Genomic DNA, 19630 nt, shown 5'->3' on the forward strand with positions numbered 1-19630 from the left:
ATAACAACAGGTAAACGAACGACCCATCATCACATACTTTAAAGTAGACACAACTATCGTAACTGCTCTTCCTGAAATCATGAGTGGTCATAAATGTATCGAATCTCTTATACCACTGTCTTGGTGACTGTTTCAAACCATAAAGAGACTTTTTCAGTTGACATACATAGTCCTCCTTTCCTAAGGCTACGAAACCCTCTAGTTGCTGCATGTAGATGTCTTCCTCAAGTTCTCCGTGTAAGAATGCAGTTTTTACATCTAATTGTTCAAGTTCAAGATCGTGGTATGCCACAATACCTAGTAAAGCCCGAATAGAACTATGTTTCACAACTGGAGAAAATACATCAGTAAAATCAACACCTGGAGTTTGGCTATATCCTTTTGCAACAAGCCTGGCTTTATACCTGGCTTCTTCAACTCCCAGTGTACCTTCCTTTCTCTTATACACCCATTTGCAGCGAACAACCTTCTTGCTCTTTGGTAACTTCACTAGATCCCATGTAGCGTTCTTGTGAAGCGATTCTATCTCTTCCTGCATAGCGATCATCCACATACCAGAGTTTTCGCAGGTAATCGCCTCTGAATACGTCACAGGTTCTTCTTCTGAATCAATCTCTTCAGCCACATTTAATGCATACGCAACTAAATCAGCCTCTGCATATCTCTGAGGGCGTCTAATTTCTCTACGAGGCCTATTTTTAGCAATTGAATGTTGTGGAGGTGCTTCTGAGGAGCTACCATCATCCATAGAAACTGGAATAGGCTCTGGAGTTTGCTCTGGTGTAGGTTTCAACCCAATCTCAATCTCCACCTCAAAACTTGACTTTTGTTGATTTCCCTCGGAGGGAGTTGAAGACGGAGACCCCTGAAGCCTGTTAATCTCATCAAAAACAACATCTCTACTGATGACGACTTTACTAGTCTCAGGACACCACAACTTGTATCCCTTCACACCTTTCTTGAACCCTATGAACACACACTTCACCGAACGAGGCTCTAACTTGCCATTATCCACATGAGCATACGCAGGACATCCAAATTTTTTTAAATCAGAATAACTAGCAGGAGAACCAGTCCATACCTCTTGTGGAGTTTTCTTATCAATAGCAGTCGAAGGAGAGCGATTAATGAGATGACATGCATACGCAGCGGTCTCAGCCCAAAACGACATCGGTAGCCCAGCATTAAGGCGCATACAACACACCTTCTCCATCAAAGTCCTATTCATCCTCTCTACAACTCCATTTTGTTGAGGATTATGTCGAACTGTATGATGCCTCACAATACCTTTAGTTCTACATAAAGTATTAAACTCATTAGAACAAAAATCCAAACCGTTATCAGTTCGGAGATGCTTTACTTGCCTCCCTGTCTGCTTCTCAATTATTAACTTCCACTCTTTAAAGGTAGAAAACACGTCACTCTTTTGTTTCAAAAAGAATGCCCAAACCTTCTTAGAGAAATCATCTATAATAGTCAACATATAGAACGCACCACCTTTAGATGGTACTCTAGAAGGCCCCCACAAATCAGAATGAATGTAGTCTAGAGTCCCCCTCGTATTATGAATACCAACCAAGAACCTAACTCTTTTCTGCTTACCAAAAACGCAGTGTTCACAAAACTTCAGCTTCGTAATACTCTGCACATCAAGAAGCCCTCTCTTGTTCAATTCGACCATGCCATTCTCACTCATGTGACCTAGACGCATGTGCCATAATCTTGTTGCATCAGAATCAGACAAAGACGAACTAGCAACAACAACATCACATGTAATCGTAGAGCCTTGCAGAACATATAAATTGGCAGTTTTATTGAGTCCCTTCATCACAACAAGAGACCCCTTGCTGACCTTCACAACTCCACCTTCACCAGTATATTTGTACCCTTTAGAATCAAGAATACTCAATGAGATTAGATTTCTCTTCATGTTAGGAACGTGCCTTACATCACCAAGTGTTCGAATAGTGCCATCAAACATTTTAACTCTAACCGTACCAATACCAGCAATTCTACAAGATGCATTATTACCCATCACAACGGTACCTCTAGAGACCACTTCATATGTAGAGAACTAGTCCCGATTAGGACACATATGAAACGTTCATCCAGAATCAAGAATCCATTCGTCGCTCTATTTCGAATCAATATCAGACGTAACGAGGAGTTCTCCATCATTGTACTTTTCAGCAACATCAGCTTCGCCATATTTCTCTGGTTGATTGCTCTTATGATCCTCACCAGCCTTCTTATTTTATTCTGTAACTCATAACACTCAACAACAATATGACATTTCTTCTTGCAGTACCTACACGTCTTATCTCTGTTCTTGGATTTTGACCTGCCACGGTTATTGCTGCTAGAATACCTCTCCTAATGTCTGCCTCGTGCAACAAAGCCTTCAGTCATGTTATCTGAACCAACGAGTTTATGCATCTTCTCTTTCGAGAAGAGTGCATCATAAACTTCATCCAGAGTCAAAGTCTCACGACTATAGAGAATGATATCTCTAAAATTAGCATACGAAGGAGGTAGTGAACACAATAATATCAGCCCTAAATCTTATTCATCGTACTTAACCTCCATAGATTCCAAATCAGAGACTATTTCTTTAAAAACAGATAAGTGAATTTCTAAAGACGTACCGTTAGACATACGTTGGGAATACAAGCGTTGCTTCAAGTGTAGCTTGTTAGTCAGCATTTTCGTCATACATAATTGCTCCAATCTTAGCCAGAGCGCAGCAGCTATTTTTTCCTTCAAACAATCTTGAAGAATCTGATTCGATAGATGAAGATAAATCTGCGATAGAGCCTTACGATCCGACCGTTGCTTTTCTTCATCAGTCCACGAAGACGACATCTTGTCAGCGCCATATAGCGCATCTTCCAGATCCATCTGTGCCAAAATAGCTCGCATCTTCACTTGTCATAACGAAAATCTGGTGTTGCGATCCAGCAGCGGAATATCGTATTTCATCGTGGTCATGACCAAAAATAAAACAAACAAATTTGGCTCTGATACCAATTTGTTAGAATCTAAACCACAATAAACGAGAATAAAACGATAAAGAAGAACGAACACCAAGATTACGTGGAAAACCCTTTACGGGTGAAAAATCACGGGCAGAAGAGAAGTTTCACTATATCGAAGATTGTAAAAATTTTGGTGAACAACGTAATAAACTGAATGAGAGAAAAGACGACTGCATTCTCTGTATATTGTCTAATCCTGAATGTGATGTGAATTAAAAAGGGTCAGACCCATTAAGACTACAGGTCCATACAGTGCCCGCTGACCCAACAAGAATTCGGACCACAAACTCTAACAATATATATATTTAATTATTTTAGTAAAAATAGTAAAAATAATCTGTCAAAACAATTGGTCCATTAAATAATCTATCTTTAGTAAAAACTATCTTGTTAATCTTAAATAAATAAAGTAACCCATTTTATGAAGTTTACATACTATAATAAAATTTTACACCTTCATAATTAAATAAATTTTAAATTGTCGTTAACTTTATAAATAAAATTTGACCATTTCTCCCATATTCTAATTATCTACAACTTAAAAACAAAACAAAAAAAATTCATTAACCAAGCATCACATTTTGAAACAATATATTTTATTATGTGATGTTTTAAGTTTAAGATGTTTAATGAAAGAATAGTCTCATTGTTATCACAATAAATTTAAGTACATATATATCATAATATGCAGGGTTAGACCCAATATTATAATACCCTTTGTTTTAACACTGAACAATCATGTCTAGTTTAATTTGGAATAACTAACACTAATTATCACTTCATTCAATATATCCCTCCTATTACATTATTTAATTCATTAATCAAATAATAAATATTTTTTATTTTAAATTATTAATTTAATTTTATTATTATATATTAACATGTTTTAAAACTTTTTATTAAAAACAATTTTCACATTTTCAAAATTGGGCAGATGGTACAGGTGACTATAAAAAGGGGAGGGGAGATCCAGTGGAAACACTGAATATGAGAACCAAGAGCTCCTTGACAAAATAATTACCATTTGGTGGCCCAATTAATCCAGTACCAGTGCATCGATCTGAAGCAATGGAACAGTTGGTGTTCACGGTGAGAAGACAGGAAGCAAAGCTTGTGGTTCCGGCTAAGCTGACCCCTCGCGTTCACTTGCCACTTTCAGACATCGATGACCAAGAGTGTCTTCGTGTTCAGCTTCCCATCATAATGTTCTATGACGGCTCCCACTTCCACAGTGATAGAGATCCAGTTAAGATTATTCGTGAAGCCCTCTCCGAGGCATTGGTATTTTACTATCCATTTGCCGGTCGCCTAAGGGAAGGACCAGGGCGCAAACTTATCGTGGATTGCACCGGAGAGCTAGGAATCTTGTTTATTGAGGCCGATGCTGACGTTACGCTCAAGGGGTTAGGCGTCCCCCTTCAACCTCCGTTTCCTTACTTGGAAGACCTTCTTCACGATGTTCCAGGCTCAAAAGGTATACTTGGGTGTCCATTGCTTTTATTTCAGGTCACGCGCCTCACGTGCGGTGGTTTCGTCGTGGCATTCAACTTCAATCACACCATGTGCGACGGGACAGGACTGGTTCAATTCCTAACGGCTGTAGGAGAACTTGCACAAGGCCACCGAGAACCTTCTGTACTGCCCGTATGGGATAGAAAACTGTTGAACGCTAGAGATCCACCACGCGTGACGTGCGCTCATCACGAATTCGATGAGTTGGTCGAAACCCCAATTCATGAGGATCTAGTTCATCGTTCTTTCTTTTTTGGTTCCGCGGAAGTGGAGGCATTGAGACAACTCGTCTTTTCAGACCAGCTCGGTCGTCACTATAGCTCATTCGACTTGATAACTGCCTGCATCTGGCGATGCCGCACCATCGCTCTCGGGTTGGAACCAAACGAGGATGTGCGGCTTCTTTTTGCGGTCAATGCCCGCAAGAAGTATAAACCGCCCCTCCCAACCGGTTACTACGGCAACGCTTTTGCGTTTCCGGCTGCTTTGACCACGGCGGGTATGCTATGCACGCAGCCGTTGGATTATGCATTGAAGTTGGTAATGGAAGCTAAAGAGGCTGTGACAGAGGAGTACATGAGGTCGATGGCTGACCTCATGGTCTTGAGGGGACGACCCCCTAACACGGGGGGGGCACACTACTTTTTCGTTTCAGACTTGAGGCGGATGGGGTTTGGTGATGTCGACTTTGGTTGGGGAAAGGCTTGCTTTGCTGGAATAGCCAGGTCTGGCGTAGGAGTCTTACCTAGCCAAGTGATGAGGTTGTTCAACATGTATGTACGCGGTAAGAATGATAAAGACGAGGATGGAGCTCTCGTGCTACTATCCCTTCCACCGACTGCCATGAAGGTATTTGAGGACGAACTGCAACGCCTACTAAAACATGGTTATCACATTCTATCAACTTTATAAACAAACATATATGGAAGGAATATATATTCATTTTCAAAATAAATAAATAAATAAATAAACATATATAAATGCCCTCATTTCACATCTCAAACATATTATCTCATCTAAATACTTAAAAATAAATGTTTATAGAGTTGGTTCTAAATGAGGATGATAATAATTTAAAAGTTAACTTATATTATTACTTCTTAAGGCCTAGTTATATTGTTCACTTATATTTTGTTTGTAAGTTACTCATACATTACTATCGTAATCATAAATAGTTAATTCGAATATTACTATAACTATAAATTTCTCCATTTGTGTCTCCATTTGTGTATAAACTATAATGTTATCCTATATTTGTTTTAGAAAAAAAATGACAAATACATCATTAGTGATAAAAAATAGTTGCTACTGAATAGTAGTTGAGTTACCTAATTGGTTATAAGTTTATAATAAATAATCTAACCATTCAATATATGAATCTAAATGCCAAATTTAGTGTCTCTTCGGCCATTCTTAAAAATTGCAATATCGACATGAGCTTCAAAGTTTATAGAAATAATTTAGTTTCTCATAGGCCATCAAAATCAAAATGACATTGTTTTGTCTTTTGAAGCTCTCAACCTTAGTCAACTCAGTAAACCTATTCTTTAACCTACTTTTTTTTTCTTTAATTTTTTTTTTCTCTATTGATATCTTTCTTCAACATTTTTTCCACATATTTCTTTACCTTTCTTTAAAATAAACCTTGTTAGAATAGTTATTTTAGAAAAATGAGTTATAGTGTCATTTTATTAAAAACTTCCAAAAAGAAAAAAAAATAGACATATTTCGTTTTATCATTCTAACAAACCTAGAATGATAAAACAAAGTTCGGAATGAAAAACAAAAATATTCAGAAATTACAAGTTTTATGACTTATTACAATGAATTAAGGAAACCTATCTATCTAGTTTTAAACATAATAACTTTTGTGACTTCTGAGTATTTGATACCACATCTTTTGCATAACTCCCAATTTCTTTCGTATCGGGAATCCGCCTCCACATGTCAATGAAAGCCCGACAATCGATCATAGCTTCTTTCCACACTCCATCTGCACTTCTACAAAATCTCCTGTAGATTCTTGTAATCCCTTCACCCTAAATATGGTAAACAAACGATCCAAACCCGCATTTATAAACACTTGTTGAAAATTTTTTACTTTTGGCTTTAGTTAGGAAAACCACTTTGACTTACTCCCACTCCCCCGAAAAACTCAATAAATCCATATTGGCTTTAAGCTTTTCGTCGAAAGAGATTTTATCAAATCGACTTTAATCGAAAAAACCCAAAATCAATTTGAAAATCTGGAAATTTCAAATTTCATGTTCTTGAGCTTTTAAGCTTGATTTTTTTATTCAAATAGTTGTCTACCATGTTTGTAAACATGTTATGATAATTTCTAAATCATAAAATCAACATCCTGATCATGTTCGATCCAACTAAATTTTTTAAGAAAATAAGTTTGAATTTCAGTTTTGAATTCTGTTATAGAGCTTGATTGATGTTCTTATTTTAGTTGTGTTCTAGTACTATAAACATCATTTCAAAGTTGTTGAAACAAGAATTATGCCATCTAAATCAAAAGTTCTCAATTTTTGCCCTAGAAATCTGTTTGAGAAATTGATCGTTGTAGAACTCGATTGATCGGTTTTAGGGTTAGGGATTATGATCCCTATATCCATATGAGTTGTTTGCAGCTTACCGATCATATTTTCATTATCTATATCAAAAGTTATAAATATACAATTATTAATACCAAAAAAAGAATACTCGGTCCTCGACGACCGAGTCCTGTAGGACCGGGACCGAGAAGTAGGACAGAGAATCCTCGGTCCTAACCGAGACTAGGGACCGATATTCTTGAGTGAGAACCGAGCTTTAGGACCGGTGTTCTTGAGCAAAGACCGAAGAATCCGACTAAGGATTCTAACTTAGGACCAAGAGGTCTGACTTGGGACTGAGACTCCTAAGTCCCACGACCGAGGAAGTTAGACCTAGAACCGAGACTCCCAAACCTAGGACCGAGACTCCCAAACCTAGGACCGAGACTTCCAAACCTAGGACCGAACAATCTAAGTCCAGAAACGAACCTCCCGAATCCTAGGGCCGAACCGTCCGGTCCCTTGACAGACCCAAGTCCTAGGACTCTAGTCCTAAGGCCTGCTTGGTTCCACATTTCAAAATCCAAAATTATTTTTGTAATTTTGGAGCCTTAGTCCATTTTAAAATAATCCCAAAAGGTCAAAATGATTTTTAATATTTTCGGAATATTTTCTAAACTAATATTTTGCATAAGGCTCCGTTAGAAATTTATTTTTAAATTCTAATATTTTTCTGATATTTTCAGGTATTATACTTAATCGGTTATCCATGCACTCGCAGGTACGTTCTTCTAAATAATTTGTACAATTATTTACGTATTTAAACATATCCTTGTTTATGACCCCCAAACTACTAATTAAAAGAAATAAATGTTATAAGTAAATATTTTGATAGCCAGACTTTTACTTTTAAAATAAAACCGTCTTCGACGGGGCATAAAACATAGCGTGAAAGCTCTTTTTTATGAGTGTAACCAAAAAACGAACCCTTTATAAAAATTATGGTATAAAATACGTTTGTAAACATACCTTTTACTGATTTTTCTAAAATTATTTGGCGACTCTGTTTTCAAATAAATAATATTTTCTTAAATTTATTATGTTTAATTAATTTAAACCGAATTTCAAGTCAAATCTCCAGATTATAAATATTTGAATAAAATTAATTATTTTTACATAGATAATTTCTAAAGCTCTCAGATACTATCAAATTTTTTTAATAAAATAATTTTTATTTTAAAAGGATGTCTGACACGCAAACTAAGGTTGAAACGCGTTAAACCTCGAGACACCCCGCGGTCCCTTGTATTCTAGTTCTGTCCTTGCCACGTGCTAAGCTATGGATGAGAGGGGTTACAATTGTATTTGTAAGATGGGAGGTACAATGTCAAACTTATTTCATGCAAATTTTTTCACCACTATTATTACTCAAATTTAAATTATTAAGTGAAGTACTATATATTTTAAAATAGAAGTTAAATTAACTTAATAATTAAAAAATATTTAAATCTCTAAAGTTTTAAAATAAACAATAACATTTGAAATATAAAGGTTCCATGATAATATTATAAGTAAATTGGTTCAATATTATAAGAAAAATGTAATAAACACATAGTTATTTAATATAAAATATATTATACACTCATATTCACTTAATAAATATGACCACTCTTTTCAATTAACTATTATAATAAATTTAAATGTGTATGAATATATTAATTCACCTTATGCTAATACTCATACCAACATACATTCAAAATAATGAGAATGCATTAAATGCTACCAAACAAATTAGGCTGAAGATTTTCAAAATCATACTATGCATACGTGCATGTACCAAAATGCAGGTAATCATTAATATGAACTTGTATGTTTCTTGAAATTTAATTTTAAAAAACCTCTAATTTGTGTGAAGATTAAATATATTTTTGCGAGAGAAATGTTGTATGCACACAAAATTGAATCAGTGATTTAAATTTGTTTATTAAGTTATACAATTATATATCTATATTTATATATACCAGATAAACTGTGTCAAATTTATTAATTTATGATTAATTTTTTTTTTTTATTTGTTAAGAAAGCAGTTTTTATTTAATTTCTTTTAAGAAAACTGTTTTTTTTTTGTTTTTTTAAGAACACTGTTTTTAATGCACTTCATACTTTTGTTAAGACATTGTAATTATTAATTTTTTTAATCTACAGTCATCTGTTCAGCCAAATATTAAATATATTTTTAATACACATTAGTTGTTTATCATTGAAAGGATAAAACAACAAATCCATTTAACTAATACATCTCTTATGCACTAATTATAATTTTATAAAATATATTTACTATTTTAACTTAAGGATTTATTTTAAAATAAAAAATATTTTAATTATGATTTAATTATAATATTTTTTAATATAATTAATAATTCTAATATATATATAATTTTTTTAAACAAGGATTTTATTTTAAATTTTGTATTAGGTTTTTTATAATATATTTAATTTAGAATAACTATTTAAATATTTATATAATCATAATTTAAAATTAATTATTTATTTTATATATAAATTAAAATTATTAATCTTGCTAAAATATTTCAAAATAAAATATTATCTCAAAATATTGAATTATATATTATCACTAATGCTGCTGTGATTTAGTTCGATATTTATTTAATTTGAATCTTTTTAATAAGATTAATACTTTAAATTATATATAAAATAAAATTTTAAATAATATTAATATATAAATATTTGAGTAGATTATTAATATATAATTTTATTTATAATAATTACACTTATAACTTTTATATATATATATATATATATATATATATATATATATATATATATATATATATATATATATATATATATATATATATCTATCAAGAGTTGGATATTCCCCGTATTTTTCAGAAATTCTGAGTTAAGCTCGATAGATGATAAATTATTCGCTTAGTTAAATGGTTAAGTATGTTTGCGGGTTATGTGTTTAACTTATTGTTGTCAATTTTTTTATATATTCATCTTTAATTTATTAAATTTAAAAAAGTATATCTAATTTATACCTAATCATCTAATTTATATTTTGTATATTCTTTATCTCTTATCAAATATATTCTATAAAGAAAACTATTAGCTCAATAGTAAAATGGAATAATTCATAAGTTTCAGTTTTCTTATATTAATAATTTAAAAAAGTTAAAATTAAACACTTTCCTTTTTCTTCTCTTTTTTTTTGTGTTTTTTTTGTTAGGAAACTTGTGAAAATTAGAGAATTTTTTTTTTGGTAAGGAATATAACGAGGTTGATTAATTAGGTATAATTTCCATTATAGTATTATATAATAATAATCAACTGAAATATTTATATAATATTATTATTTAAAATAAAATCTCATTTTATATATAATTTAAAATTATTAATCCTATTAAAGTTTAAATTAAATAAATATCTAACTAAACCATATAATTAGTGATAATATATAAAATACAATCTCTCTTTTGAGATAATAATATTATATTAAAAACTTTTAATAATATTAATAATTTTAATTTATATATTTAATAAATAATTATATAAATATTTCAATAGTTATTTTAAATTAAATATATTATAAAAAAACTATATATAAAGAAAAACTTATAAAAAAATTCATTGTTATAATATGCGTACATACATTAGAATTATTAATTTTATTAGAAAACATTAAAATTAATTTTCTCTTAAATAAATAATTTGGACATATTTTTTTTATCATGTTTACAAACATAAATAAAATTTTATACCTTAATAAATAAATTTGAAATAAAATACAATGTAAAGTGTGTGGTCGTTTTGGTCATGCGGCTAATGTTTGTCGATCGGGTCTGTTTTGTAATATTTGCAACTTTACAGGTCATTCGATTGAAACTTGCCGACGTCGTCAGAATCAAAATTCAACGACACACTCTGCTATGATGGCTACACCTTCTTCTGTTTATGACTCGGCTTGGTATCCCGACTCTGGTGCTACTGACCATCTCACGACGAACCTTGACAATCTTAACATCTCAACTCCATATAATGGTACAAAAACTATTAAAATGGGAGACGGTAACCCTCTTCCTATTTCTAATATTGGGCAATCATTCATTCCATATTCCAATAAAAACCTTCATCTACGTAATATATTGCATGTCCCATTAATAACCAAAAATCTTCTAAGTGTTTCCAAATTTTCTGCCGATAATAATATCTTTTTTGAATTTCATCCAAATTATTGTATTGTCAAGGATCAGGTCACGAAGAGGGAACTCCTTCGCGGCACACTTAAAAATGGGCTATATCGCCTAAACTCAATCGTCAACCCTCCGTCCACTCATCAAGCTCTTATTGGAACTCGTTCATCTGCCAACTCTTGGCATCATCGTCTTGGACACCCTTCATTATCAACATCAACTTTTATTATGTCTTCTTTTCATTTACCTATTATTGGCAACAAGAAATTAAGTTTTTGTGAATCTTATCAATATGGAAAAGCACACAAAATTCCTTTTCCTATTTCTCAATCTCGTTGTAAGTCTCCATTAGAATTAATACATTCTAACGTTTGGGGTCCTGTTCCTCTTTTCTCTACTAACGGTTTTCGATATTTTGTCCATTTTATCGATGACTACAGCCGCTTTACTTGGCTATATCCCATCTATAGAAAATCTGATGTCTTGCCAACTTTTATTAAATTTAAGACACTTGTTGAAAATCAATTCAACACATCTATCAAAACTCTACAATCTGATTGGAGAGGCGAATATAGGAGTCTGAAATCTTATCTTGAAACTCATGGAATCCAACACCGTCTATCATGCCCTCATACAAGTGAACAAAATGGTGTTGCTGAACGCAAGATTCGCCACCTTACAGAAATGAGCCTCACTCTTCTTGCTCATGCTTCTATGCCCCTATCTTATTGGGATGATGCGTTTCTGACAAGTACGTATCTCATTAATCGTCTTCCTTCAAATGGTAAGCCTCGTCAATCCCCCTTTGAAATTCTTTTTAATCGTCCTCCTAATTATCTATTCCTTAAAACTTTTGGATGTTCTTGCTTTTCGCTCACTCGATCACATAACTCTCACAAAATTGATTTTCAAACTCTAAAATGTATTTTTCTTGGCTATAGTCCAAATCACAAAGGCTATCGTTGTCTACATATTCCTTCCGGCAGAATATATATCTCTCGTCACGTCACTTTTGATGAACAAACATTTCCATTTAAAAGTACGTTATCAAAATCTACCAATCTTTCTACACCAGCAGTCTCTCCAATATCGCACTTTCCTTTTCTACCACGTTCATCACCACCAATCTCCCCAATTTTAACATCACAAAACCCTGTAGTACCATCTTCTCCAACATCCGAACACTCATCATCATCATCAAACTCCAACCATCCATCTTCACCAATCAACTCGCCAACATCAAACTCCTATCAACCATCATCATCAACCAACTCATCTCCAATCAACCCTCCTACTCCCATACGTGGACTTACCACTATACATGCTCCTGAATGTTCCTCTCATCATATGATCACACGTGCCAAAACTCGTGCCCTTCACAATGCTAACATTGCCACCATCTCCACCTCTCCACCCACATGTTTCTCCACCGCCAATAAAGATACTCAATGGTGTTCTGCCATGGCAAATGAGTTTAATGCTCTAATTCAAAACAAGACGTGGTCTCTTGTTCCTCGATCCTCGCAGAATATCGTGGGTTGCAAATGGGTTTTCAAAATCAAACAAAGAGCCGATGGTTCCATTGAACGTCATAAGGCTCGTTTAGTTGCAAAGGGATTTCATCAACAAGAAGGCATTGACTATCTTGAAACATTCAGCCCAGTTGTCAAACATACTACCATCCGAACCATCCTCTCACTTTCCGTCACTCGGCAATGGCCTATTCATCAACTCGATGTTAGTAATGCCTTTCTACATGGAACTCTACACGAGGAAGTTTTTATGTCTCAACCGCCTGGGTTCACTCATCCTGATTATCCTAATCATGTGTGAAAACTTCACAAAGCACTCTATGGACTCAAACAAGCTCCCCGTGAATGGTATACTACCTTGAAATCTGCTCTTCTTTCCATTGGTTTTCAAGAATCCAAAAATGATTCTTCTTTATTCATGTACCACTCTCCACAAATTACATCGTTATTTCTTGTCTACGTGGATGATATTATATTCACTAGTAACTCTTCCTCTCACATTTCCTCAATCATCTCTCAACTTAACCACATTTTCCCTCTTAAAGATTTAGGTCCACTACACTATTTTTTGGGGATTGAAACTCATCGATCTACCTCCGGCATTTTTCTCTCTCAATCAAAATATATCAATGACATTCTTATCCGAGCCAATATGAGTGACTCAAAACCTCTTAATACTCCAATCTCTTCTAGGTCATCTTTATCTCGCCGTGATGGTGATACTCTTCCTGAACCATTTTTGTATCGCAGCATTGTTGGTGCTCTCCAATATTTGACGCATACTCGACCTGAACTAGCATTTGCTGTCAATCGTGCATGCCAATTCATGTAGTCTCCTACCACCACTCATTGGTCTGCAGTAAAAAGAATACCCCGCTACCTTCGTCATACTCCTCATCATGGACTTCTCATTCGTCCATCATCTTCTCTCGATATATCTGTTTTTTCTGACTCCGACTAGGCTAGTTGTCCGGACGATCGTCGCTCCACAACTGGCTACTACATATTTCTTAGTGACAATCTTATCTCTTGGAATTCAAAGAAACAACAAGTTGTTGCTCGTTCTAGTACCGAGTCTAAGTATCAAGCTCTAGCTCATGCCACTGCTGAACTCATCTGGCTCCAATCCTTGCTACGTGAACTTTGCATCTCCCCACTTCAACCTCCCACTCTATGGTGTGACAACATTGGTGCTGCATTTATGTCGGCCAATCTAGTTTTTCATGCTCGTACGAAACATATAGAGATTGATTTTCACTTCGTTCGCAAACGTGTTGCTCAGAAAGCTCTTTACATCCGATACATACCTACTGATGATCAAATTGCCGACATCCTCACCAAAGGACTTACGTCAAACCGATTTGCTTTATTGCGTAACAAACTCACGGTGTGTGCCTCCCCGTTTCGTTTGAGGGAAGGTATTAAAGACTCTACCATTAAAGAACAACTCACTTAGTCTCTTGGTTTTCATATTCCATCTACTAAGTGTATTTAAAACCTTTACACATTCTAACCTTTTAGTTTCCCTTATTTTTGTATAAATTCATATTCTTGTAATTGTAATAATACACAGAAATACATTCTTAATCTACAACAAGTTCTTGCTTACTTATCTTGTTTTAACTTCTCTTAAATAAATAATTTGGACATATTTTTTTTATCAAGTTTATGAACATAAATAAAATTTTATATCTTAATAAATAAATTTGAAATCTGAATCCAACTTTATACATAAAATTTTACCACAAATAATTTTACCACTTATCATATTTTGAAACAATATATTAGATGTGTTTTTACTGGGCAAGTTGGGCAAGTTTTAAGATGTCTAATAAAATGAACAGTACCTCCATTATTGTTAAGTACATATATAACATGCATGTTAGATCCAATATTAAATGCATGGGACATATGTAATGTGAATAATGTCTTCATTAATTTTGAAACTTAGTTTTTATGCGGGGACATATATATTTATTTTAATTTTAGTTGTGGGCAGGATTGTATATGTGGCTATAAAAGGCGGGGAGATACACTAGATACGAAAACAAAGAGCTCCTTGACAAAATAATTACCATTTGGTCGCCCAATTAATTCAGTACTAGTGCATCGATCTGAAGCCATGGAACAGTTGGTGTTCACGGTGAGAAGACAGGAAGCAAAACTTGTGGTTCCGGCTAAGCTGACCCCTCGTGTTCACTTGCCACTTTCAGACATCGATGACCAAGAAGGTCTTCGTATTCATGTTTCCTTCATAAATTTCTATGGCGGCTCCCTCTTCCAGAGTGATAGAGATCCAGTTAAGGTTATTCGTGAAGCCCTCTCCGAGGCATTGGTATTTTACTATCCATTTGCCGGTCGCCTAAGGGAAGGACCAGGGCGCAAACTTATCGTGGATTGCACCGGAGAGCTAGGAATCTTGTTTATTGAGGCCGATGCTGACGTTACGCTCAAGGAGTTAGGCGTCCCCCTTCGACCTCCGTTTCCTTACTTAGAAGACATTCTTCACGATGTTCCAGGCTCAGACGGTATACTTGGAAGTCCATTGCTTTTGATTCAGGTCACACGCCTCACGTGCGGCGGCTTCATCGTGGCATGCCGCTTCAATCACACCATGTGCGACGGGGCAGGGCTGGCTCAATTCCTAAACGCTGTCGGAGAACTTGCACGAGGCCACAGAAAACCTTCTGTACCGCCCGTATGGGAGAGAAATCTATTGAACGCCAGAGATCCACCGCGGGTGACTTGCACTCATCACGAATTCGATGAGTCTGACGTCGGAGCCCCACTTGAGGATTTAGTTCATCGTTCTTTCTTTTTTGGGTCCGCGGAAGTGGAGGCATTGAGACAACTCGTCTTTTCAGACCAGCTCGGTCGTCGCTGTAGGTCATTCGACTTGATGACGGCCTGCATCTGGCGATGCCGCACAATCGCTCTCGGGTTGGAACCAAACGAGGATGTGCGGGTTCTTTTTGCGGTCAATGCCCGCCAAAAGTATAAACCGAACCTCCCAACCGGTTACTACGGCGTTGCCGTTGCGTTTCCGGCTGCTTTGACCACGGCGGGTATGCTATGTACACAGCCGTTGGATTACGCATTGAAGTTGGTAATGGAAGCTAAAGAGGATGTGACAGAGGAGTACATGAGGTCGTTGGCTGACCTCATGGTCTTGAGGGGACGACCTCCTTTCTCGGGGGCACGCTCTTTTTTCGTTACAGACTTGAGGCGGGTAGGATTTGAGGATGTCGACTTTGGTTGGGGAAAGGCTTATGCTGGAATAGCCAGGTCCGGCTTTGGAGTCTTACCTAGCCAAGTCATGAGGTTGTTCAACATTTATGTATCCGGTAAGAATGATAAAGACGAGGATGGATCTCTCTTGCTACTATCCCTTCCACCAACTGCCATGAAGGTATTTGAAGACGAACTGCAACGCATACTAAAACATGGTTATCACATCCAATCAACTTTATAAACAAACATATATGGAAGGAATATATATTCCTTTTCAAAATAAATAAATAAACATATATAAGTGCCCTCATTTCACATATCAAATATATAATCTCATCTAAATAATATATGTTCTAAATGAGCTCATTAAATGAGGATGATAATAAATTGAAAGTTAACTTATATTATTACTTCTTAAGGTCTAGTTATATTTGTCTCACTTATATTTTGTTTGTAAGTTACTTCTACAGGACTATCATAATCATAAATAGTTAATTTGAATATTACTATACTTATAAATTTCCATGTCTTATGTTATTTTTTTAGTATCTCACATCAAGTTTCTCCATTTGTTTATAAACTATAATGTTATCTTATATTTGTTTTAGAAAAAAATAACAAATACATCATTAGTGTTAAAAAAATAGTTGCTATATTGAATACTTATTGGTTATAAGTTTATAATAAATAATCTAACCATTTAATATATGAATCTAAATGCCAAATTTAGTTTCTCATCAACATTCTTAAAAATTTATATATATAATGATGCTTAATTTTCAAAGGGTCCAAATTGCCGGTCGAGAATTGTGGCTAACTTGGATATAAATGTGAGAATAAATGGATACTTGAGTCGAATTGTGAGTTGACCCGCCCATAAACTTAAAATGGTTAAAAATAAAAATAAAAATGTTATATGTATGTTTTGAACTTACAACATAACCAAACAAGTATTTTAACCAACTAGACTAATAAAACTTTATATTTTAAATTTAACACTAAATTTGATTAACACTGGACATTCTTAACAATATAAGTTCAACTTTTTAACTAATAATCTATATATATTATAATGTTTAATTTTCAAAGTGTCCGAATTGTCGGATCGAGAGCTGTGACTAATTTGAATATATATGTGAGAGTAAATGGATACTTGAGTCGGATTGTGGTTTACCCACTCATAAACTTAAAACGGTTATGTATGTTCCGAACTTGCAACCTAACAAAACAAATACAACCCTTTAACCAATTGTGATTAGGATGTTGTTTGCCGATGGATAATAGGCCGATAACAATTGAAAGAGGTTAAAAAAATATAAATCAAATATTTGATTGACCAAAGTGTGAGGTCTCGATGTTAAATAGTAAAATATAAGAATAAAATATTTGATAGACTAAAGTGAAAGTGTAAGATTACGAGATGAAATGTTAATTGGAAAAAAATATGTGATGAGATATGTAAGAAGATGAATTGTTTTATCGAAGTGAATAAAATATGAAATTAGAGTGTTCTATTTTTTATTTTAATATATTATTCGTGATCTATTAAAAAATTTAAACATTAAACATATATTATTATAATATTTTTATTATTTTTATCCGCATGCATTAACCAAAAATCTTCCTAATTGTATCTAGGACACAAGCTTCAAAGTTTATAAAAATAATTTAGTTTCTCACGAGCCATCAAAATCAAAATGACTTTGTTTGTCTTTTGAAGCTAGACAGCTCACGTAAACCTGTCCCTTTTTAACCTCTTTTTTTTAATATTTTTTTATCTATTGATATCTCTCTTGTATATTTTTCTTTGGCATCTCTCTTTACCTTTCTTTAAAATAAACATTGTTTGAATGGTTAAATATCTCTCTCGCTCATGTCAAACTATTTTTTTAAATCTTATTTTTATAAATAATAATATTTATTTTTATCTTTATTAACATTCTTATTTTTTTTACAATCTTATTATTATTTTTTTAACCATCTTATTATTTTTAAAATAATAATATTAATTATTATTTTTATTTAACCATCTTTTTTATAAATAATAATATAAAATTATTGTTTTTATTTAACAATCTTTTTTTTATTTTATTTTAAAAGAATTAGTTATATTATAATTCAACCATTTATTATTTTTATTTAACAATAATAACATAATATTTTGTATTATTATTTTAAAATTATTAATTATAATAATTTTATATTTTTTATATTTTTTATATAAAATATTATTTTATTATTGTTAATAAAAAAAATATTATTATTTATTAAAATATTATTATATTATTTTTTAAAATAAAATATTATTAAATAAAAAATAATAAGAAGGTGTAGAGACAGAGCACGCCAAACAGACAATTCAGGTCTAGTATGAAATTTTTTTTTACCAACACAATTAAAAAAATAAAGTTTTCATTAAAATTTTATGTGAATAGCGTTTTATGAGAGTTGATATACACTTTAATATGAGAACTTCAAATGAAAGCATACAACAATGCTAATGTGAAGTTCTTATTTGAAACGCAAATGGGAGCTATTGTATGTTTTTATGTAAAGATAAGAATTGATGTACGCTCTAACATGTAACTCTCATGCGAAGATTTTACGAGAGCATAGTGTACAACAACTCTTATTTGAACAATGAAACGTTTCACATTAAAGCTTTCCATGAAAAGAGATACAAATGTGAAAAATTTTGTAATATTTTTGTATTGTTCTAATAATAATTATTTTAAAGAAAGGTGAAGAAAAAGGTGAAAGAAAAATATTAAAAGAGAGTGATCGAGAAAATAAAATTATAAAAATTATAAAATTATAAAAAGAATGGGTCACGTGAGCTGACTAAAGCTGAGGATATAATAGGGGCAAGGACATATTTGGTAACAAGAAGATCCAGATCTTTTATTTATTATGTTATTAAATGTTTATGGATAAATGTCATATTAGTTCACATTAAAAAAAAAAGAAAAAAATAATAATAATAGAGAGTATTGAATATATATTTTAATCCCTCGACTTTCAAGATGATTTATTTTTAATTGAAGTTTGACGTGTAAAACTAGTTATGACAATTAATTATCGGTGCATTAAAAGTAAAAAAAAAAAGTATGTTATTATATATATATTCTAAGAGTCCATGTTTTTATGAGTTCATTCCAAAAGAAACTCTCAACAGTTAGATATAGAATAAAAGCTAATTTAAATAATTTGTATATATAATAATGATTAAATTTAAATGGTTCAAATTATTGAGTCGATGCACATAATTAAATTGAATACGTGAGACAAAAGGAATATTTTGGTTGAATTTTTATCATAAGTAAAGTATTGAAATATGAGTATAATTTATACTAAATGTCTTTTCTTTAATAATTATTTTTTATTTATCAAATTAAAAAAATTAGTATATGAAAAGTAATTTATTTTTTTTATTTTATTGAATATTTCTTTAATAAATAGTTATATATAACTTTATTTATATTAATTATTTTATAATTTATATAATTATATTATATATATATATAACAACCTATTTAAATACATTTTTATTTTATTATTTT

At 32.8% G+C, this 19630-nt stretch overlaps 2 protein-coding genes across 2 annotated transcripts; both read left to right on the forward strand.

Annotated features, from left to right (window-relative positions):
* Positions 1-4103: 4103 nt before the first annotated feature.
* LOC124930369 (benzyl alcohol O-benzoyltransferase-like) lies at positions 4104-5459 on the forward strand. The gene has a single exon (XM_047470720.1). The coding sequence runs from the start codon at positions 4104-4106 to the stop codon at positions 5457-5459; it is 1356 nt and encodes a 451-aa protein (XP_047326676.1).
* A 5584-nt stretch (positions 5460-11043) lies between these two features.
* Positions 11044-16311, forward strand: LOC124930371 (benzyl alcohol O-benzoyltransferase-like). The gene is made up of 2 exons (XM_047470721.1): positions 11044-11064; positions 14971-16311. The coding sequence occupies exons 1-2, from the start codon at positions 11044-11046 to the stop codon at positions 16309-16311; spliced, it is 1362 nt and encodes a 453-aa protein (XP_047326677.1).
* The last annotated feature ends 3319 nt before the right edge of the window (positions 16312-19630 follow it).

The sequence above is a fragment of the Impatiens glandulifera genome, chromosome 3, assembly GCF_907164915.1.
Source record: "Impatiens glandulifera chromosome 3, dImpGla2.1, whole genome shotgun sequence".
Classification (NCBI taxonomy): Eukaryota; Viridiplantae; Streptophyta; class Magnoliopsida; order Ericales; family Balsaminaceae; genus Impatiens; species Impatiens glandulifera.

What these genes read in the sequence shown, in the direction of transcription:
- LOC124930371 (XM_047470721.1), top strand. Translation starts at nt 11,044, where the DNA reads ATGATGGCTACACCTTCTTCT. An exon ending in TGATGGCTACACCTTCTTCT is followed by an intron (nt 11,065 to 14,970) that starts GTTTATGACTCG and finishes GCCATGGAACAG; the next exon opens with TTGGTGTTCACGGTGAGAAG.
- LOC124930369 (XM_047470720.1), top strand. Translation starts at nt 4,104, where the DNA reads ATGGAACAGTTGGTGTTCACGGTGAGAAGACAGGAAGCAAAGCTTGTG.